Below are 23,900 nucleotides of genomic sequence, written 5' to 3' on the forward strand. Positions count from 1 at the left end.
ATGCAAGTTCAACATGCCATATTTCACATCCTTCAAAGGGGATAGAGACCTAAAGAGACACCTAAAGCACTACCAAAGCGCAATGATCCTTTATCGAAACAACGACGATCTCATGTGAAACATATTCACTATTACTCTACAAGGCGAGGCGCTTGTACACCCTGCTACCACAATCCATCTAGAGTTTCGACGAATTTTCTTTGGTTTTCACCAAAGAATATTCATCATATCGCTCGATCAAGAAAAAGTCCTACCACTTGTTCAACATCAAGAAGAACCCAAATGAGTCGCTTTGAGACTATGTGAAAGGGTTCAAAGTAGAGAAGGCAAAGATAGTTAGATGCAACGACTCGATAACTAGAGCAACCTTTCAAAAAGGACTCCTAGCAGACCACCCGTTTTTTGGAGAATTGATCATGAAAGAAGATTTAACTTTAACAGATTATTTCGCTTTGGCAAACTTTTTCGCTCTGGCAGAGAAGCATGCACTTTGGGACGAGCGTCGATGCACATTCAAGGAAAATCCAAGCGATCTTGAATATGAAGTCCCCTAGTACTCTGAAGGAAATTCAAGGTCTGACTGGATGAGCATCCACATCTGAAGCAACAATAAGCTCTACCCTTATACGAGAAGAGTTGGGGGCCCAACTACATGTATTCCACAATTTAAAAGCTCAACTCGATGCGGAAACCAGCTACCAGAAATTCAAAAGCTAACTTTGGCCACATTTGTTGCAACTCGAAAGCTCAAGTTATATCTTCAGACGCACGCAGTCATCCTCATGACACACTATTCTGCCTAATCCAGACGTGCGATGATAAAGGTGCAGACACTGACGATGCAAAGGTTTTTGACGAACGCAACAACTTAGCTCAAAAGGCACGCCAAGGGCAGACGAACACTAGAAGGACACTCGGAAGTAAGTTTTGTCCTCATCACCCCAAAAGATTCTACATAGGATGTATCGGCAAGTTGAGCACCACCTCTTGCTGTGTGTCACACGGCCCCAGCCGACCCTTGCTCCATAATTCAGCTCTAAAGTGGCCCGATACCGGCAGTTGAGCATCTCCTACTACATGCAACATGGCCCCAACTCCACGGCTCCCTACCGCGCTTTAACGACAAGCCTAGGTAACACAACAGAGTGACCCAACGATGATTCAAAGGCAGCTGAGCACACCCTAGCCATGCATGTTTCCCCTGATGGAGACTTTTGGCATTTGCACATCGACGACGCATCCAACTACAAAGGCTCGGAAGCAGGCATGGTCCTTGTCACCCTAAACGGTTCGATGCTCGAGCAGGCGATTACTCTAAGCTTCAATGCATCCAATAACGAAACAGAGTACAAAGCCCTACTAGCAGGCTTTCGAATAGTAAAAGACTTGGCGGTGAAAGAGCTTGTTATTCATTCTGATTCCTAGCTAATCACCAACCAGACTACTGGGGAATACACGGCAAAACATCCAAGGATGGCGCAATACTTAGAGAAAGTACACAAGCAACTTAAGGCATTTCAGACTTACACCCTTACTTAAGTTTTGTGGGCAAACAACGCCCACGCGGACACACCAACCAGCCTAGGCTCTGTCCTCAACCATCAACTCAAATGCTCTATCCCGATGGAATATCTAGACCAGCCAAGCATAGAGGCGGAGTCGGCAGCTGAAGTGTCACAGGTTAGTATAACTCTAAACTAACAAAGTTTTATTACAGACTACCTGATCAATGGCACACTCCCCACGTAAATGTTAGAGTCTAGAAAGCTCCAAATAAAGGCAACACACTACTACATGTGGAACGACATTCTCGCCCGAAGATCCTACATTGGATACATCTCCGCTGCCTAGCGCATCTCGATGACCTAAAGGTTCTAAGCTTAATCCATAAAGGCGTTTGTGGAAATCACTATGGAGGCTGATCTTTAGCGTAGAGGGCTCTTAACGCAGGTTACTACTGGCCTACCATGCACCAAGATGCTAAGGAGTTAATAGAAAAGTGTGACCGCTGCCAACACTACAAGTTGGTATTAGCATTACCTACCAGTGAACTACACCCACAGATGAGTCCTTAGCCGTTCATTCAGTGGGCAATCGACCTGGTAGGGCCAATGCCACCCACTACTGAGGGCAGATGCATGATGATTGTGGCAACCGATTACTTTACCAAATAGGTAGAAGCAGAGCCCATGACAACCACGACTTAGATAGACATAGAGCGCTTCATTTGGAGGAACATCATTTGCCGATTTATCATTCCTCAGTCCATCGTCACCGATAACGACCCGCAATTCGTGGGCAAAGATTTGGCGAAGTTCATCCAAAAGTATAGCTTCAAGCAGCACATGTCCATACCAAGATATCCTTAAGGTAATGGGCAGGCCAAAGCATCCAACAAGATGATCCTCAACTGCCTCAAGAAATGGCTAGATGAACTCCTTGGATATCTATAGGCATATCGCACCACCAAAAGACGAGCAACTGGTGAGACTCATTTCTCTTTGGCATTTGGTTCAGAAGCAATCATTCTTCCCAAATGTCATCGTGCCAAGTATCAGCACTCTACTACCAAGCATTGAGCAGAATAATAAGGAGATGGCCATAAACTTAGATCTGGCAAATGAGAAGTGCGAGACCATCACCTGCATTGTAGCCTACCAGCAACAGCTCATTTCCAGCTACAACAAAAGGGCCAAGATTTCGCAGTTCCAACCAAGAAATCTAGCCTTAAGAAAAGCCTTCATCACTGCCCATACTTTAAAAAGATGGATCTCATCTGGGAAGGTTCGTACAAGATCAGCAAAGTAGGCGGCAACGGTACTTACACCCTCACCACCATGAACGACAAAAAGATCAAAAACCAGTGGAACGCCTACAATTTGAGGAAGTACCATATGTGACCTCCTACCATATCAAAGCCTGAAGACTCAAGTAGCTCGATGGGCACCACCTCTGACACGCCCCGATCCTGATATTCCACGAACACTAGGATAGGCACGTGTTGGCCGACACCCGAGGGTGACGAAAGACATTTATTGAATGCAAATGCTGAGAATAAGGAATAAATAAGACTTATAAATTTAAATATAATTATTATGCAAATGAGGAATGTGTTCAGAGCATACAACTAACTAGAATACTAAAAAGAAATAATATACAATTGAATGAATAAGAGGATGGGTCATACTTTGAGAAGACTCGAAGATGCCGATGCAGAAGTGCCTGGACGCGGGGATTGTACGCCTCGATTCTAAGTCTTGAAGGGGCCCAAAACAAACATTAGTGGACCAAGTTGATATATATATATATATATATAATAAAACAGTTATCAACATACTAACCCCCAGGTTTTATGAAAACACATATAACATGATAAAATAGGTTTTCTGAAACCTAGCATGTCGTGCAATGTCTCAAAACATATCTTGTATATATAATAATCACTAGTGAATGTTCGATAACCCCCAAGCCCCATGCCAACTCCCCGTCTCTGTGCCAATTGCCAGAGGAAAATAACCCCCAAACCCCGTGCCAGCTCCCCGTCCCTGTGCTAATAACCAGAGGAAAACCATTTTCAGGCCTTATGCCAACACCATAACCGTCGCCCAGGACGGAATAGAATCTATCCCTCGCCTCGTAACGGAATTGGAACCACTAGGTAAGTACAAAATCATTGAACATATATTTATTTGAAAGGCAACTTCATAGTATAAAGTCATCCATTATCTATACTATAAAGAGGTGTTCGAAACATGTTCTAAATATCATATCGTCATCCATCAGATATTCTATAAGAACACGGGTTATAGGAAAAATAGTAATAATTCAATCTAGCCTCAGTTAGCATGTTATCTCAAAGTGTTTCATAGAATATAATTGTTAAATCATGATTTTCCATGTATGCATTTCTACTATTAAAACATGCATTTTTAGAAGGGGTCCACTCACAGATACTTAGCCGTAAAAAAGCCACGCAAACTAGCGAACACGGAATCGTCACAAATAATTACCCCTAAGCACATAAAGGGTCCAATTAATAAAACTATATTATAACAATTGAATTTGGGAAAACGGATGCTGAAAACGGATTCAGGACGTCAAATTACCCAAGAAGGGTCTTAGATAAATTTCGTAAACGTCAATAGAATATTCCCTAATGGAATATTCTCTAATGGAATATTCCCTAACGGAATATTCCACATAAAGGGTTTGGGTCGGTTAGGGTTTAGGGTTTAGGACTTAAGTTAGGGTTAGGTCTTAGAATAATGGGTTAATGGGTTTAGGCTAAGGGCTAAAAGGTTTGGGTTTGAAACTGGGTTGGAATTAAGGGTAGTGGTATGCCAGACCAAAGGTTTGGGGTAGAATAAGGTTTTGGGGCTAGGTTAGATAATTAGGTTGGGCTTGGAATTGGGTTTAGGGCTTAGAGGGTAAAGGGTTAGGCTGCCCAAAAGGGCTGGGTTCCATGGCCCAATGAATTGGGCCGATCTAAATATGTGGGTCAGGTTTGACCCGTTTCTGGCCGGGTTGGCCGAATTTCGAAGGTAGGAGAAAGCCGGAGCTTCCAAGCTCCATTCAACCTCATGACGTGAGCAAAGCATGACATATATTATACCAAATTGAAGCACATCCAACAAGGAAGAGATCTATACCAATTTCATGACGTGTGGTGGCCATAATTGGCCGAAAAAGCCTGCACTCGTCGGTCCTTTCACCAGAAAATTGGGGAAGATATTCCCGTGCCATTTCTGCATCTAAAATCACTAAAAAACTACCTAATCACTTTTCATAACTCAAATTAGGAAGATTTAGAGGTATGTTTCAACCTACCTCGTTAGAAAGCCCACGTGCACCACGATGTGCACAATGTCAAGAAAGAGATTGGAGAGGTAAGGGAGGGACAAGAGGTCTGGGTGATGATGGTGGTATGGTTGTGATGGTGGCTGCCTCTGTGTGTGTGGGTGTTTGGTGCTCAAGGGAAGGGAAAACACAGAGAGTCGAGAGAGAGAGATAAGGAAGTGTGAGGGAGAAAAGAGAACTGTGAAAGGGAAAACACAGGGGAGAACAGAGAAGAGAGAGGCAGAGGGACAAAAATAAAGGAAAGGGGCCCACCCGGCACACCATTTAACACCAAAACAATTATTTTAAAACCAAACGGGGGTGGGTTGTAACAAGCTCGCAAACCGAGGACTATCCAGTTGTTATGATGTTCCTACCTTACAGTTAAGTTCTCGTTCATTTCACTCATTTTTCAATAAGGAATTCAGAAGTAATCTACAACTATACTCGGCTACATGCTTACAACAACTGATCACTCATGCACTTCAAAAGAAGATCACGCCCTTCTTAGTGACTCATCGCAGGAATTGTGCCCTCGAGAGACCAACCATGCTCTCTAGTGCGAGAGGGTAAACCAATTCCCCAACACCTATCTGGGTTTACTCTTCAGTGCGATAGGGTAAACTAATTCCCCGACACCTACATGGGTCTGCTCTCCAAGGCGAGATGATAAACTTACACTTCGAATATCCAGACGTGGATGAGTCGGGCTGCCCTAGTATAACTAGGTTCATGATGGTTTGCACCGGGATTCCTAGAAGTAGCCACAATGGTCTTTTTCAAGGTTTAGTTAACTAAAGGATTTTGGGTCTCTTGGCCTAATTCGTGGGGAACCGAGCCTCAAAAACGGAGAAGGCACATTACGCAGTATGCCCTATGGACGGTTGCTGTAACATCCCACGTCGATCAACGGAGAGGGGGTGATGTGCCTTATATGTACATGCCTACCTCCATATAGCACGAGGTATTTTGGGAGCTCACTGGCTTCGAATTCCATCGGAACTCTGAAGTTAAGTGAGTTTGGGCAAGAGCAATCTTAGGATGGGTGACCCACTAGGAAGTTGCTCGTGAGTTCGCATAAACAAAACCGTGAGGCCGGGGCCCAAAGTGGACAATATCGTGCTACAGCGGAGCCGGGACTGGGATGTGACAGAATGGTATCAGAGCTACTCTGCCGTGTGGTACGAGTGTGCCGACGAGGACGTCGGGCCCCTAAGAGGGGTGGATTGTAACATCTCACGTCGACTAACGGAGAGGGGGTGATATGCCTTATATGTACATGCCCACCCCCATATAACACGAGGCCTATTGGGAACTCACTTGTGATACTTGCTATGCAACCTACGGAATTGGAGAAAGCCAAGGTTAACAACCTAGTGGTCACGCGGACTTGTCTACTTCTGTAAGTAAGGCGTCCGGCTGCCAGCCCTATGGTTAATAACTTTGCAAAGTTCTACACCAACACCTATGACTGCATAGGCTACGCGGGCCTGTCTGCTTATAGAAAAGTAGCATGCTTACCACTAGTATATAAAAGTCTAAAAGTTAGGATATGAACAAAAGAAGCGAAGATGGAGAAAAGAGAAGGAAGCAAGTTTATTAAATTTTCTAGTAAAGACTGAAGGAGTTCAAGCAAAGCAAAAACAACAAGGAAAACAAATAAAATCCTAAAGGCTACATAGAAGACTACTCCTCAGTAGTTTGGACATTCCACAACTATTCGGTCACCACACCTTCAGCAGCTGCGACACCCTCAGCAGCAACAGCACCATCCAACGCTTCATCCCAGGTTGCCCCAACCTAGGCACCAACTTCTTCGACTACTTCACCAATAGAGGCCTCAAAAGTAAAGGCAAGCAAGTCTTCTGGAGAAATAGAAAAGGTTTCGAAGTCTCTCCCAGCAAACTCGAAGTCAGACGGCCTACCAAAAAAATTATATACATAACCCAGCTTGTAGAAATCAACCTGATTCTAAACAAGCGAAGCCTTGAACCTAGCCTTCTTACCTTTCAACTGCCTGTTCTCCTAGAGCAGACCAACATGGACGAGCTACATCTCATTCATTTCTTTCTTCAAACTTTCGTTAATCTTCAGCGCATCTTAGAGTTCCAACATTTTAGGTTCAAGCCTATCAACGACCTTCTTGAAGTGGATCACTTGGTTATAAGCAGCAACCAACTCTTCATCCTTTGCATAAGCAGCAGAACGAAGCTCAGAAATGGCACGATCAAGATCTTAAATCTGAGGTATGTAACACCCGATCTCTTTCTTTGTAATTTCATACTTAACTTGGATCGTGTCAAGCCTAGTCCTCAAGTCAACGATCTCTTGGTGAGTGGTCTCAAGCTGTAAAGAAGTGGGGGCAGAGATATTAGACCCTTTCAAAGCAACAAGCTTAAATTCCAACCTCTTGATCTTCTTGGCAGAAGAATAAACTTCGGCTGCCACAGACTTGGCCACCTCCTTGGCAGCCTTGGTATCTTTTTGGTCAAGGACCAGAGACTCCAGAATAGCCGTATTCTGTATCATGGCAAGTAGGGCAGTTTTCCTATACTCGGTCGTATGCTTCACAAAGGAACTTGGGCGAACAACCCCTCTAACGTCATCGACAAACTTGGCATAAGCGTCAATGTCTTCAAGCAGATATGGTTTTAAGAGCGTATAGATCTTAGCAGCCTCCCCATAAACAGGCTTAGTAGATTTCTCACAGCTGCCCACGCGAGCAGTCTCCTCCTTCCCAGCAGGCGAATCAATCTCAGCAGCAGGAGGATTGGGCCTTGGCGCCACTTTAGCAGCAGAGTCCACCTTATCGTTCTTCATAATAGCAAGCCTCTCCAAAGGTGAACTGGACTTAGCTCCTAATGGACATCTTGGTACAAACTTTGGCATTGGGGGCATGACAGGACCTCTACACTAAACAATCCTACCAGCAATCGTACTAGCCATTCTTGACATGGCAGGTGCCACATGCTTAGATCTAGCAGCCTTATTTTTCTTCCCATTGGAAGAAGTCATGTCAATCAAAGGCCTTTCGGTAGCAGGTGGACCTTCACAAGTAGCAGACTTAGTCTTTAGTTTTTTCTCAACCGGCATCTTTTGAGCAGGCGGGGAAGATCTATTCTTTCCACATTCATTCACAGTAGGCTCAACGATAGCGATCAAAAGAGCCAATGCATCCACCTTGATTTTCTTTACCTCATCTCTCGGGAGCAGCCCACCTTTCTCCTGGTGAAGAATACTAAGTAGCTAACGCCATTCACGGTACTCAACAGGGGAGCTCAACCCATACTAGCCTTTTCCCTCATTTTTGCTCCTTGACCAGCAGGCAGGAGGCTTGCATGCCCAGCATTCCAGCAGCCCATGAAGCCTGCGACCTCCTCATTTCTCTCAATCGTTGGCCTGGCCCGCGTCAGGTCTAAGAGCCCAAATGACATGAGCCATGCGGCTCGCCTAGCACTACGCCCCAGCGCTTCAATCTGTGGCCCCAGCCGCACAAGTTGCCCTTGGTTATAGCTAAGCTGAGTAGCCCAAGCAATGGTCCATGCCACATCACCTTCTCGGCCCATGCCAAGCCAACTCCTGGCCCCTACTAGCAGACATGTTGCACCACCTCGACGGCTGGCCCGCGACAACATTATCTAAGAAGAAGACAAGGAAAAATAAATTTTTCTTACCTCGGTGCAGTGCAAAGAAGACAAAAAAAACAATGAAAATGGTAATTTGCACGAGCAAGTGTAGAAGATTGCTAGGGAAGGGGGAACAAATATTCTCTAGCTTTCTTTCTCTTGTAGGGTAGAATAAATTGCTTTCTAAAGTTGATTTAATCATCTACTTAAGGTAGACTTAAGTAGACTTTAGAAGTGATTTATTTCCTTTTCCTTGAAAGATCTAATTTCCAATTAAATAGGGAATCCACATCAAAATAGGAAACAATCCTATGTTTCTTAAAACAAGAAGATCTGTACACCTGCTGCCCTTTCCTGCGAGCAGCCCAACATGTGTGGGGGCATTTGTGGAGAAAAAATAATCAAGAAGAATATGGAGGTGGCACGTGGATTTTTGGGTGAAAATGACAAAATTACCCTGGAGGCACATCGGGATTTCTACGCGCAAGTAGTGGGTAATCATCCTCAATCAAGTCAAAAGTGCCCAAAATATGTATTTATTCAAAACCTATTTCATCAATCCTCATCAAATCTTCTCCATAAAGTAACCCCAAATCATTCATTTCTAATTATATTAATTAGCTAATTAATTTATTTATTACCTAATTAATTAATTAGCTAACAAATCATGAATCTCAAAGAAAAAACCATCCAAGTGGCCAGCCACACCCCTATAAATGCCATCTCATTTTCTTCAAAACTCAATTCATTCGTACTCTCTTGCAAAATTCTCTAAATTCTCCAAACATTTTTACCTCAAAATTCTAACTTTGATATCAGAAGCCCCCATTTATCGTGAACTCTTGGCTTGACCTAAGGTATTATTTATTTTATAGGTGCTATTTTGATCAAGAAGAAGATGATGAAAATTTGCATCAACTCCTATTTTCATATTTTGGCATGTGACCCCTCCTCCGGAAACGATATTAGTTCAACAACCGTAAACCCTAGTGCTTTAAATAGCAACACTCCCTAGCTGTCTCTCTCCTCAACTTTTGTCTAAACCCTAGCAAGTCGTCACTACTCTCTCTCCCTCCTCCCAATTCCATTCGCAATCATATGCCTTTTCCCCTTCGAGGGTTTTGGATTGATTCGCATCAAATTCTGATCGTCGAGTTTTGATCCGAATTGGAGCTCCGATCGTTTGCTATGGATCTTCCTAGCCTCGCTGTGATACTACAGGCTGCTCTCAGTACCAATCCCGATGAGCGCAAAGCCGCCGAGCAGAGCCTCAATCAGGTGCATACATCCTCCGGTTCGCTTAAATTCGTTCAGCAATGCTTTGTACCGAAGCTGTTTCGCCATTTTTTTTTTATTAAGTGGGTGTAATTTTGGTGCAAAATTGGGCTTTTTATGGTTGGATATGACCTTGATTGTGCAATTTGATAGCTTTACTTGTTTTTGTGGTTGATTTTCTTTGTGTGTGTCTTTCGGTTTTCTTCTTTTTTTCCGTATTATAATATTAATAGATACACTTCAATCCCAATATTTAGAAAAACACTCTTTTTTACTCTCTCCAACGAAATTTCACTACTAAATATCAACTAGAACATGACAAGTGGATAGTTGAGGATGTGTTTTTTTTCTTCTAACTTACAACTTTATTTCCTTTGACGGTGTCGTTAATATGGGGTTTTTGTTTATTGCAGTTTCAGTATACACCACAGCATTTGGTGAGAATGTTGCAAATTATAGTGGACAGCAATTGTGACATGGCTGTGCGGCAAGTTGGCAGCATCCATTTCAAGAATTTCATTGCAAAGAACTGGTCACCTATTGATCCTGGTATGCAATGATTGTGTAGAATTTATCTAGTATCGAAAGCCCACTGGTGATTCCAGTTGGCAGTTGCTTATTCTTTGCGTGTTGATGTAGATGATCAGCAGAAGATATCACAGAGTGATAAAGACGTCGTGAGGGATCACATTCTAGTCTTTGTCACACAGGTTCCCCCATTGTTAAGGTACTTGCTATTTTGTTCACTGTTTTCAAGTACTATAGTTGAGATGTGTGCATAGCTAGGTAGATGAGACCACTATGGCTGCGAGTGCAGACATAAACATTCTCAGTAGTTTTAGTTTGTTAGTTTTTTATAATATTATGTGTTGTATAATAATGTATTGTTTTTCTTCTTATTTGCTGGCAATGTCAAATTTCAAATGTCATGTTGTACAGGGTACAGCTAGGTGAGTGCCTGAAGACAATTATTCATGCTGATTACCCTGAGCAGTGGCCACGCCTTTTAGACTGGGTGAAGCATAACTTACAAGATCAACAAGTCTATGGAGCTTTGTTTGTTTTGCGGATTCTCTCTAGAAAATATGAGTACGCTATCTTATTTGTGCTAATTTTAAAATAATTCCTAGAATAGTGGCTATTATGTACAGCTGCATTGCCTTCTGCTAAAGCTACAAGCCTAGCTAGTTTTATATCTGATGCATGCTAATGATTTTGAATCTGTAGTTGGTTTGTGAGTCTGACATATATAATTGACAACATATGTTCTCTTATATGAAGTGCTTCCTATCTACTATTCATTGGAAAACTACAATGTATTAAAAGCGTGAGGCGTGGGTGAGGCGTCCGAGGCGAAGCCCCGTCTAGGCGTGAGGCGTGAGGCGTGAGGCGAAGCCTCACGGGATTAAATTTTTTATTTATTTTTTTATATATTATACATATAATTGTATAAAAAAAATAATACTATGTAATTTAAACATTCATTCTACAATTATATATATATAGATATACATACATACATATGTATTAATATTCTATTATAACTTAATCTTATCAATTAATATTTTATTAATTTTTTAATCTATATGAATTAATATTTTATTATTACTTATTATTTCAAGAATCATCCCGTGACCTCCTTGTTTTCTCCGCCTCATCTTCTTTCTCTATACCACCATTTTTCTCTCCGCCCACCGCATCCCTCCCATCTGCCTCTTTTCTCCTTCATTTTCTCTGTACCAGGGTCTCCATCCCCTTCTTTTTTTCTTCCATTTCACCTCTGTACCACTGTCCACTCTCTTCTCCCTTTGCATTTATTTTGTTTCGCCTCAAAGGAAACGCCTGGCACGGGAGCTGAAGCAGCAGAGTAGTGGAGATCGTTCACGGATTCTAAGTCCTTCAAGCGGAGATCTGGTGTTCTTTCGTGAAGCAAAAAGGGAAAATCTGGGTTGTGGGTTCGTTGGGATGCAAACAGGGGCAGATGCGCCTGGACGCCTTGAGGCGCGCCTCCGCCGCCTCAGCGTCTCCGGCGAAGCATTTCGCCTACTCCAGCAAAACTGAGGCGTTTGCCTCACCGCCCAGCCTCAAGGGCGCCCTAGGCGCGCCCCGAGGCGAGTTCTTTAAAACATTGGAAAACTATAGGATTCAAATTTCCCCTAATTTACTTGGTTACAAGTTACAACTTACATGTTGAATGGATTTTATAAATACCCTTTTGTGCTTGTAACCATCTTTGTGTGTGTGTGTGGGGGGGGGGGTGTGTGTGGTCTATTCACGTATCTAGACATGCAAACTGACACATGGACATTGTGAAATTGTCATTGCGGTGGTGAAAGTGTGGGGTCGATTCAGTCCACCCAAATTCAAATATAGGATTAGGCGTGCATGTTGGTTAGGGTTTATGTATGTCAATATTATTTCATTCCAAATTCAGAGCATTGCCTATCACTACTAATTCAGCTTTCATTACATCATCAAGACTGTAAATATGATCAATGTCATCACCTCCATGAAGTACAGTATCAAGTTACTATATCATTACTTCTCTATTATATTTTTTTTTCTATCGTTTTACTCGCACCCGCAGTTTATATTGGTAATTTGATATGCTCAAAATGAATAGAATGAGTATCAAAGTTGCATATAATTTGGGGTGTGATATCCACACACCCTTTTTTACTTCTCACACACCCTTCTAATTTTCGGCCGTCGGATCGAATGAATTGAAGAAGATCAACAGACAGAAATTAACAAAGGGTGTGTGAGAAGTAAAAAGGGGTGTGCGGACACCCCTATATTTTATGCAGTGCAGAATTCTAATACTTGCTATGCAGATCAGAACTGCTGAAAAATTCACAAGTTCTCACCTTTTAAGCTTTTTCTTAATTATTTCTATGTTGAAGTTGTATTCTTAACCTAGTTTGTGTAATGGGTAGTTGAGACTTGAACCCACTGTGTGTCTGTAAGTATAAACCTTAAAAATGATCCGTAGTTTTACACAACATGGCATCTTCATAGACAATTGTTGTTTTGATTAAGCTGTCATCTTTCTAGTATTTCCAAGTGTTGAAATAACTTTCAGAAAGCCTTACGTTTCTATATTTGTGTAATATGTATCTTCCGAGTTACTTTGGAAGTTTAATTTGTTATTTTAAATCTTAGGTTCAAAACTGATGAGGAGAGGACACCAGTTTATCGCATTGTTGAGGAGACATTTCCACCTTTGCTTAATATATTCAACAGGCTTGTCCAAATACCCAACCCATCACTTGAAGTAGCAGATTTGATCAAGCTTATCTGTAAAATTTTCTGGTCATCCATATATGTATGTTCTGGACATAGAGGTCGAAGGAATCATGATTATTGTTCAGTAGTATAAATTAATATTAGACAAACTTTTATATGTATCATTTTTTGGTGCCTCTTTCAGCTAGAGATTCCAAAGCAACTATTTGATGGAAATGTGTTCAATGCTTGGATGATGCTTTTCTTAAACATATTGGAGAGACCTGTTCCTTCTGAAGGCCAGCCTTCAGATCCTGATCTTAGAAAAGCATGGGGGTGGTGGAAAGTGAAGAAATGGACTGTCCACATTTTAAATCGGCTGTACACTCGGTAAAGATTTAGATAAGGTTTTTTTGGAATAACTTTTAGAACAAATTAACGATGAACAAGAACTAGGCATATATCTGACATTTTGTCCCATTTAATATTTTATTTCTAGGTTTGGAGATTTAAAAATTCAACTGCCAGAAAACAAAGCATTTGCTCAAATGTTTCAGAAGAATTATGCAGGGAAGATTCTGGAGTGTCACTTAAATTTGTTGAATGTGATCCGAACTGGTGGCTACTTACCTGACAGAGTTATCAATCTCATTCTTCAGTATTTAAGCAATAGGTGGGCAATTTTTTTCTCATGGGTTAAACCCTTCTATTTGACTGCATTTTATTTGTCTGGTGGTGTATTTATTCTTTTATTAATGATCTTTTTTTGTTAAATTTCATTTAATGGATAGTAAGGTGGCCTAAACTTAAATGGAGTTGCCCAATATTTTTTGTGATTTATATGGTCCCAAATGTCTAATGAATATCTATTGGGCACGGAGAAATCATGCACAAGGGAGAACAATAGTAGTTCTGACAATGCTTTAAATTCAACTCTGCGTTGTCTAGCATGGGGTTTAAGATGTATGATGTGGAAAAGTTACTTGTTTTTGGTAAAATTATTGTTTTGTAGTACACCTCTGAATATTTTTGGAAAATTGAGTGCTTTTGTCTGTCCAATACAAATCCAATGAAACTCCATAAGGACTGGTATCTCTTGACTAAGATAATTTTTCATGTCAAAATTAGAATATTTGATGTACCAGATTTTTGTGAGCATGGTTCCATAATGTTATCTAAAACTTCAAAGCTGTGCTAATAGGTCCTGATGGTTCTTTTAGCCTGAAGAACCTTAGCACCACCTCATTTGTTATTATTCTGTGATGTGGTTCAGCATATTATTCATGAATATTCTGAAAGTTTGACGTGATTGTTACTTTTCCATTTTATTATCTCCTTTTAATTTTAAAATTACTGTGATCCTATGAATATTAAATGTACTTGACTTTTCATGTAGTTCCCCTGAGAAAGAAATCCTAGTTTTTGAAGTGAACTTATTTCATTTGACTAATCAATAATGTTATAATCTATAAAGAAAAAAATTTGTTAAACTTATGTTGTTGAGTGGTTTCTGTTGTATTGGATCTGTCAACCTTCAATATGAAGTCTCTGTATACAACCATGTTGTTTTTTGTGTTAATTAACTTATGATTTGCCTAACCTCCTTTCATTTGTTTATATATGCAGCATATCAAAGAATAGCATGTATAATCTGCTGCAACCTCGACTTAATGTTCTTCTTTTTGAGATTGTTTTTCCCCTTATGTGTTTCAATGACAATGATCTAAGGCTTTGGGATGAAGACCCGCATGAATATGTGAGGAAGGGTTATGGTCAGTTTTCAAACTCTTGTTTTATCACTTGAAGATAACTGTTCATTGATGGTTTATTCGTTTTCTTGCTGGTGCAGATATCATTGAAGACTTATACAGTCCAAGGACGGCTTCCATGGATTTGGTGAGTGAGTTGGTTAGAAAACGTGGAAAGGAAAATCTTCATAAGTTCATTCAATTCATTGTGGAAATTTTTAAGAGGTAGCTTTTCGTGATCTTTTGAAAATGATACGTGTGTATTGGTGATTCAACATTGACTTTTTTTCCTCTTAAAATTTTTATTTCCTGATGCAGGTATGATGAAGCACCAGTGGAATATAAGCCGTATCGACAGAAAGATGGTGCTCTTCTTGCTATTGGAGCACTTTGCGACAAACTGAAACAAACCGAACCCTACAAGTCTGAACTTGAGCATATGTTGGTGCAACATGTATTCCCTGAGTTTAGCAGTCCTGTTGGTCATCTTAGAGCTAAGGTTTGCTACATGAAATTCCTTTTCTGTATTTCTTACAGTAATTGTTTGTATTTTTTCGGTTATGTTGCACCCCTGTGGTATTATATAGATCTCTATTAAGACTTTCGACTTGTTGCACCCCGTCCAAGAAAGTATTGCATATGAAAAATGAGGTGGACAGTGACGAGGGAGTAGTTTTGAGATTCCAAGAATTGGTAGTATGCAAACAAGCATTACATGACTGGTTGACCACCAAAGCAGTACAAGAATTAAGTTACAATCAACTTGGAACACCGACCCTAAAGATCCTTGAAAGGATATCTGATCTTTCCATAATCAAGAATCTTTTATCTCACTTTATCCATACAATCTCGAAAGAAGCCCTCTTGGTCTTAGAAATTGGCGCATGCTCGCTACCCGACTGTCAGGAATCTGTCATCACTTGCAACTTTGTCTAGAAGAAACTTGAAATGTATGCCCTCGCAGACATAAATATATTAAATACAGTGCACATGCACCATAGGGGGAGTTATTGGTATAAAGAGAGGGCCTGTATGCAAGGAGTATGGATTAAAAAAATAAAAGTAAAAATAGTAAGTTGATTTTAAATGAACCATAGAACATCCTCTTTTCCTCAATCTATTATCAAATGTTTGTGGTGAAATGTTGGACAGCCTCTTTGTCCAGCAAGGGAGAGTGAGCTTTCAATAGTAGTATTAATGAACTTCATTGGATTCCAAGATAAAAGGAATAAAGCTTTTCCTGATGCTTGTCCGTAACAATTGTTGCTTAATAACAATGATCTTCAGTCGTGATAATTTCTGTGCAATAGTCTTTGGTTTTCATTTTTGAATTTTCACAAGTGTTCTTAGTGTTTTATTGAACCCTTTGTAAATTAATGGAGGAGGGTAGAAGTTCTGTTTTTATTCATTCTTACACTTGACAGCAGTTTTGAATATAATATGTACTTTATTCTTCTTCCCTTTTGTAGAGTTTTCTTATGTATTGTATTCATTATACCTTTTTTTTTTTTATTAAAAAGGCATTCTTATCCTTCATTATGAAATGAATATTAGGCAGCCTGGGTCGCGGGACAGTATGCTCATATTAACTTCTCGGATTCGAACAATTTCCGTAAAGCATTGCATAGTGTTGTTGAGGGGATGCGAGACCCGGAACTTCCTGTTCGAGTTGACTCAGTTTTTGCATTGCGCTCTTTTGTTGAAGCTTGCAGTGGTACATAGCTACATCTCTCTCTCTCTCTCTCTTGCATTCATGTAGTCTTTTTCTGTGTGTAAATTTTTTTTGTATGCTATGCAGATTTGAATGAGATCCGGCCAATTCTTCCTCAGCTTCTTGATGGTATGTGGATTGAAAACTTGTTATGCATCATTAACTATCATCATGAGACTTACCCAATGTGTACATTTTTCTGTGCAGAGTTTTTCAAGCTCATGAATGAGGTTGAGAATGAGGATCTTGTCTTTACTCTGGAGACAATAGTAGACAAGTTCGGGGAGGAAATGGCACCTTATGCTCTTGGTTTGTGCCAAAATCTGGTAAGATTTACTTTTCAGTTTTTTTGAGAGTACTTCTGCTTCATTTTCAAATATGCTTGCATAATTCTGTTGTTTACTTGTTTGTAGGCAGCTGCATTTTGGAGGTGTATGAATACTGCTGAAGCTGATGATGACGTTGATGACCCTGGTGCTTTGGCAGCAGTTGGTTGTTTGCGTGCTATTAGCACCATTCTTGAATCAGTGAGCCGGCTTCATCACCTTTTTGTCCAAGTTGAACCAACTTTGCTTCCTATAATGCGCAGGATGTTGACAACTGACGGTCAAGGTTTGAATGACAGTTGTATTCCTTTGTGTTGTATATCTACTATCTAGTGCTTCTTTTTAGTCCAGTTCAAAAAGTGGTATGTTTTACTGCTTTCTCTAGGGCCAAGGTCACTGTTATATAAAAGAATGTTTCACTCCTTTCACCAGGGTCGAGGTCACTGTTATATAAAAGAATGTTTCACTCCTTTCACCAGGGTCGAGGTCACTGTTATATAAAAGAGAACATTGTTTGATGGGTGTATCCTCCATCCTGAACATCATCAATTCTTTATATGGCAGTTTTTAATAATAGGAAAAAAAAACTATTGGGTATTTTTGTTCCTTTAAAATCCCCTCAAGTCAGAAAAAGAAACTTTGTTTCTCTGATGCCCAACTTGATTTATGCTACTACTTTGAAATTTTTTTGCAATTCAAGAAACTTACAATGTACCTTTGCAAATTAGTTTAATGATCTTTGTTATATTAGAGTTCAAAACACTAGTAAGATCTTAGGTTAAGATACCTGATTTCTTTCTTTGGTGTTATACACATTGTTGATTAAGACTAACAGATCTACACTCCTCTTGTAATTTCCCTTGCAGAGGTTTTTGAAGAAGTGTTGGAAATCATATCGTATATGACATTTTTCTCTCCAACAATATCTTTGGATATGTGGAGTCTTTGGCCATTAATGATGGACGCATTGGCAGAATGGGCTATTGATTTCTTCCCAAGTTAGTCCCATATTTTAATATCTGTGGATTAAACTTCAATTTTACATGAAACAAGCACATGAAAAATAGTATCATTCCATGATTCCCTGCTTCATGTTCTATACTTTGGTTAATTTTTGTGATAATTATCTCAACTTAGGATATTCTGGGCAGAAGTAGAACCTATTGTTAGCGTATAACTAGTAACCTTCCATTTTCTCTTGATACAAACAATAAAAAACCAATCCAAATAAACCTTAGGATTGAAACAAACCCAGCACCTGGTTGTATATGTGTTCAGCCCTTGGTACACTTGAACTTGTAAAATGGTACAATGCGTACCTAATGCTTAACATGATTGCACACCATTGATTTGGGGGGAAACAGCAAAAATCATTTCGTAATTGGAAATTTTGACGGTTCATGCAATTATGCACTCATGTACTCGTATTATTTGTTCCCTTGTAGATATTCTGGTTCCTTTGGATAACTATATTTCCAGGGCGACTGCACAGTTCCTCACTTGTAAAGAACCAGACTACCAGCAAAGCCTTTGGAATATGATTGCAGCTGTGAGTTACTTCTATGTTACCAATTTTTTATATTCTTGTTAGACTGAAGAATGCATATAGGATATGACTTGTGCCCTTTATTTCTATATTATTTAAGCAACCACTACTGAATGGAACAATTCATGAAATAATAATACTAACTTAATTATCACATTAAATCAAGCAACTCACTAAAGTCAGTTGGACAGAACTAAGGACCGAATATCTTCTTAATTGGGACAGCTTGTGGGTGACTTTAGTGAGTTGCTTGAGTTATGTGATAATTAAGTTAGTCAGTTCATATAGTTAGATCCTAAATTGAGAGTTTCAGTTGGTCAAATAGATATTTATTGCAATGGCAACCAAGCAGACCCTTAATATCTATGGTGATTGAAATTTATGGTAATACGGTCTCTTTGCTCTTGTTGATGAGATGTGCATCCTTCTTCTGTTCAGATCATGTCGGATAAAAATATGGAAGACAGTGATATTGAGCCTGCTCCAAAGCTCATTCAAGTAGTTTTTCAGAACTGCAGAGGGCAGGTTGATCAATGGGTTGAACCATATCTTAGAATTACAGTTGAGCGGTTACGCCGATCAGAGAAGTCATACTTGAAATGTCTTCTCATTGAAGTGGTAAGTAGCCAGACATCAACTCATGTATTTCTCATTTTAAATCTTCTCTTAAAGTCTTATGTCTGCCTAGTGGATCTGTGCCTTAGAGGAAACTAAACATTGTAGAATATTTATGTCATCATAGCTATTAACCATATCATTTTTTACCCTGGACCCAGTTAATTAGTTCGATGAAATTGGTGCTTTTGGCCACATAGGAACATGGATTTATATTATCATGTACCTAGAAACTCTTATATTAGTCCATTAAAATAGTGAAGTCACTGAATGTTGGTTGAAATCTGGCATTATATATATTATGCTCACAATACGGACGTCTACAGAAAGTGATTTTTAATTGTCATCGGACAATGTTTCATTGGCTTTACTGTCTCTAAAAAATTTGCTTAACAAACCGACATAATTAAAAGTCAACTTCTCTGCAGTTCCTACACAAGCAAGTTGTAGCCTTTTCCTTTTACTGTATGACTGCAATGCCAGAAGCGATGGTGACCCGTTCATAACTTTCTAGGATATGTGACATTATAAACTGACCATTTAAAGCTTTTATAATGACAACTGTTGGAGCCTTTGTATGATTACTTTTTTTTTTTTTTTTGCCAAATTTGTATGATTACTTGATATGTTTTTAATTGCTTTCTCTTTCCTGTTGGCAGATTGCCGATGCACTATACTATAATGCAGCTTTGGCACTCAGCATATTGCAGAAGCTGGGTGTTGCAACAGAGATCTTTAATCTTTGGTTCCAGATGCTGCAACAGGTCAAGAAAAGTGGTGTGCGTGCCAATTTTAAGAGGTAATTCATGAATTTGGTTTCACATTGGTGTTGCCCCACGAACTGAGTTTGTTTCCCTGTGCTTACCTGCCTTATATGTGAATGCTCACATTGGTATTGCTTCTTGAGGAAGTGTTTGATGTAGAGCGTGATTGAGTTTTTCATTGCAGGGAACATGATAAAAAAGTATGCTGTCTGGGTTTGACATCATTAATGACACTCCCAGCTGAACAGTTGCCTGGGGAGTCATTGGGCCGTGTTTTCAGGGCTGCCCTTGATCTCCTGGTTGCGTACAAGGAGCAAGTTGCAGGTATGTTCTCCCCTTTAACCATATAGATTATATACTAATACAGGCCTCATTCTTTTGTTGTGTGCTTTTGTCCTTTATATGCACTAAATATCTTTTAATCCTCTATTTTCTTTCTTGGACTTGTCCACAATAAATCCCTCTTTTTTCACTTCAAAATTTTAATGAATTTATCTACTCTATTATTGTTTTTACTGTTGTTCTTAAAAACTTGTAAGCGTGTGGCCAGTTTCTTTTCTTTTACATAATTTTTCTAATTTTTTTCTCTCCCATCCCTATTGTTATCATGGTCTTATTGTTAATTTCACTGGATTTGATTTACCTCTCTAGTTGTATCTCCAATTAGAATAATATCATAGAAACAAATGAAAGCATGAGAGGAATGTGTGACAGTGATTTAATTTGATGAATGAGAATATTTAGATTTATAATGTGAATTATACAGATTTAGGAATGAGAATATTTATGCGTTTCAATGTAGCTAGGAAAATATGTTACTTTTACATTTTAACTTATAACTTTTGTTGGCATGGCTCACACACTTATATAAATAAGTTTTTTACTATCAGTTTTAGAGACTTAATGTTGTTTTGGCAGAAGCTGCAAAGGAGGAAGAACCAGAAGATGACAATGAAATGGATGATTTCCAAACTGATGATGATGATGAATATGGTGATGGATCTGACAAGGAAATGGGACTTGATACCGAGGATGGTGATGAAGCTGATAGCGTTAAACTTCAAAAGTTAGCTGCACAGGTGTGCTCTGTTTTCTTATTAGAATTTTTTTTTAGAGAGAATACTTGTTATCCTATGGTGGTTATATTTTATGATCCCTTTTAGACTAAGGGTGAAGTTAAACACGCAATGTGTTGTGTTGCCACTTTACACTGGTTTGTGATGCCTAGTATTGACTGAACAATTCACCCTTCTAGCTCATCCCAAATTTTGAATCTATTTTCCCTTTTTTCCTTTGAGACTGAAATTACATCATGACAAGTTAGTCAGGCTTTCTGGTAATTCTCGACGCTGTACTTCTGTTCAAGTTCAGTTCCTTTAAATTATTGTTGTCCTCGTGACGTGTGCTGTGAAAGGCCAGCCTGGTGCTTGCCCAGGTACCAAGTCAATAAAGATGCCTAACAGTCCCATAAGACCATTTAGGCCTGCAATTTATGCAGTGCATAGTTCTGTGCATCCCTTCCCTCGAGGGATCGCTAGCTTATTTATTTTCAGCTCAAGTAATTATATTTTCTTTTACCACGTTTTTCGCCTTAGTCTTTCTTGCTATGCATCCTTTGACGGAACATTAATTATCATTTGGGGGTGCTACAGTCAAAGTCTTTCCGGCCTAGTGATGAATACGACTCAGACTCGGACGATGATTTCAGTGATGATGAGGAGTTACAGTCACCAATTGATGATGTGGACCCTTTTATCTATTTTGTTGATGCAGTCAAAGGTATGAGGACAGTCTTTCCCATGCTATCTGTTTAAAAACTTTTTGAATTTATGGCATGTCTGACATGTTACCTTATTTCCTATGCTTTTCTTGTGAAGGCATGCAAGCATCGGATCAGTTGAGGTTTCAGAGCCTTATGCAGACTCTGGACTTCCACTATCAGGCTCTTGCAAATGGTGTTGCACAGCATGCTGAACAGAGGAGAGCAGAAATTGAAAAAGAGAAGATGGTGAAGGCAGCAGCTGCCACAGCTTCATGATTTTGCTTCACTTGTTGTGGCTTCAATTTTGCCTTGCTCTTCTTTGCCTTTTCCATTCATGTAGTAATGGGAATATAGGGAACGGTCCATTCAGAGTATTTGGTTGCTTCTGGTCACGGTTGTCAGTGAGCCCCAAGGACGTTTCAGTTTGAAGTACTTGGAGCGGTTGTCTGATGAGTTGCAACAATATGCAAAATTTTGGGGAACTCTGGAGCTGGCACATCAATTCTGGGTTTGGTTTTCAGTCATGGTCTGGTGAGTCAGGCCATTCTGTGGGAGGATACACCTTGATCCGACTGTTTGTGTTGTCATTTTTCCTATTTTTGTTCTTGTTTTTCGTGTTCAAGAGTCTCCTGTGGTATAGGCATACCATTTATTCAGGTCGAGATTCTCTTCTACAGGGTATTGTTGATTTGGATCCCGTAGGTTTTCATTGTGCATACCAGCGAGGGTTCCCTGCACCCCGAGTGTAATATTTTTGAGTGGCCATTGTATGGGGGGTTATTTGATGGCTGTATTGATAAATTTTTGTTAAGTCTGCAATTTTCCCCCTTTTTTCTCATCATTTTTTGGTATATATAGTAAAAAGAAAGTCAGCAGTGTCGATTTATTGGGTTGGGAGTTTTGACATGAATTCAGAGAGAGCTCCGAGGGTTGCTTTGCTGCTTATTGTAGAAGTGTGAAGAACCTATTTTTTAACAGATTGGTTAATTGGAAATGGTGGATTTTTAGTTAATTCATTGACTTGTGCGTTGTTTGTTCTATTTAATCTTTTATTGTGTTTTTGTATTGTTATAAGGTGGTTTATTGAATCAGCAGGCGTAGAGTACATGCATGGATAACAATAGATAGCCAACGAACCATCTAACGTAGAATGTGAATGCAAAGAAGGGCCTAAATTTGTTAAACAGTCAGCTGCGAAGTTCGCTTCTCAAAAGACATTGACAAAACTGATGGATTCAATATTATGGGCAAAATTCATATCAAGTAAAACTCTAAGCTTTCAGGGAACGGAATAAACACCATTGGTGCAATCAATAAGGATTTATGAGTCCCCTTGAACAAGAATATTTTTATGTCCCACACTGATAACTTGCATAAGGCCAAGACGTGCTTCCTCCAAGAGCACATTAGAAGGAGCATGAGGCTTTACTCCAATAATCAAAGGGTAGTTTTATTCACACCCCACAAATTTATGAAACCCACCCTACATTAAAACAAATTCCTACAAAATTCCAATTTTACCCTTGTTTTTTCTGAACCCACCCCCCATTCATTGTGGGCGCATGAGGTTTTTGGCCTTAATCTTAGGTGTTATTATTTTGCAGGTGCATTTTTGTCAAAGGAAGAGACGGCGGAAATTTGCATCCACAAATTCGTGCTTTCATCGAGAGCTCTGATCCGAAGACTCTTGCTTTCAACTTCCTTCCGTCGTAGATCTACGAAGACGATGGCAAGAACTTCATAAACTACAACCAATGGGACCCCTTACGTTGAAGGACAAGGACCAACCGATGGAGATCGCAACGTGGCTCCATGCCATTGCTCCTCGAGGCTTACCTTGGCAAAGACCACTCCTTTCCCACCATGAGGTACCGTGGCCATGCCAGCAGCAACAGCTGCCGCTGTAGTGGCCCATGGGGTAGCCTTCATTCATCACGAGGAAACCTTAAGGTAGGAGGTCCACGGCCCAAGCAGCCAGCAGGCGCAGACCCATACAACTGCTTGCCCTCGATAGCAGCCTCTGGCACCTACCATCTTCACTTGGACATGAGTGCCAGACCAAGGCAACCTAAGCGGTGCCAACCGCGACCCAAGTTGTAGCTCAGCGCGAGCCCAGCACGACTCCAGCTCGAGGCTAAACAAGACAAGCCGAGGCGCCCCAGCGCCCATGCGCCTGACCTGCTCCCACAGCCCTCAAGACGGTCCAGCATGGTCACAAACCAGTTCAACCAACCATATCCAAATTCCGAGGTTAAAGGTTGAACCAAGGGTATCTTTACCCCATATTTCTGCGAATCTAACCCATCTTGGCTCAAGCTTTTTACCCGGAGTCAATTACACTTCCACAACTGAAGCAAACGTCTATCGTCCCAGCTCTTTCACTCTAAATGACGAACAACACCTATCCTGACATGTCATCGAACTGACAAGCGCCTTCGCGCATCAGACTACCTTGCTGAATCAGCT

At 40.2% G+C, this 23,900-nt stretch overlaps 1 protein-coding gene across 1 annotated transcript; it reads left to right on the top strand.

Annotated features, from left to right (window-relative positions):
* Window positions 1-9,359: 9,359 nt before the first annotated feature.
* On the top strand, window positions 9,360-22,446 carry LOC103405503 (importin beta-like SAD2). The gene is made up of 22 exons (XM_008344517.4): window positions 9,360-9,740; window positions 10,151-10,286; window positions 10,377-10,464; window positions 10,677-10,826; window positions 12,900-13,062; window positions 13,168-13,352; window positions 13,462-13,635; window positions 14,589-14,734; window positions 14,812-14,935; window positions 15,029-15,209; window positions 16,265-16,424; window positions 16,509-16,550; window positions 16,629-16,747; window positions 16,835-17,033; window positions 17,614-17,745; window positions 18,193-18,296; window positions 18,732-18,911; window positions 19,568-19,707; window positions 19,857-19,996; window positions 20,591-20,751; window positions 21,325-21,451; window positions 21,550-22,446. Exons 1-22 carry the CDS (start codon window positions 9,651-9,653, stop codon window positions 21,708-21,710), a joined length of 3,102 nt encoding a protein of 1,033 aa, XP_008342739.1. The 5' UTR covers window positions 9,360-9,650; the 3' UTR covers window positions 21,711-22,446.
* The last annotated feature ends 1,454 nt before the right edge of the window (window positions 22,447-23,900 follow it).

Source organism: Malus domestica, chromosome 13, assembly GCF_042453785.1.
Source record: "Malus domestica chromosome 13, GDT2T_hap1".
Lineage (NCBI taxonomy): Eukaryota > Viridiplantae > Streptophyta > Magnoliopsida > Rosales > Rosaceae > Malus > Malus domestica.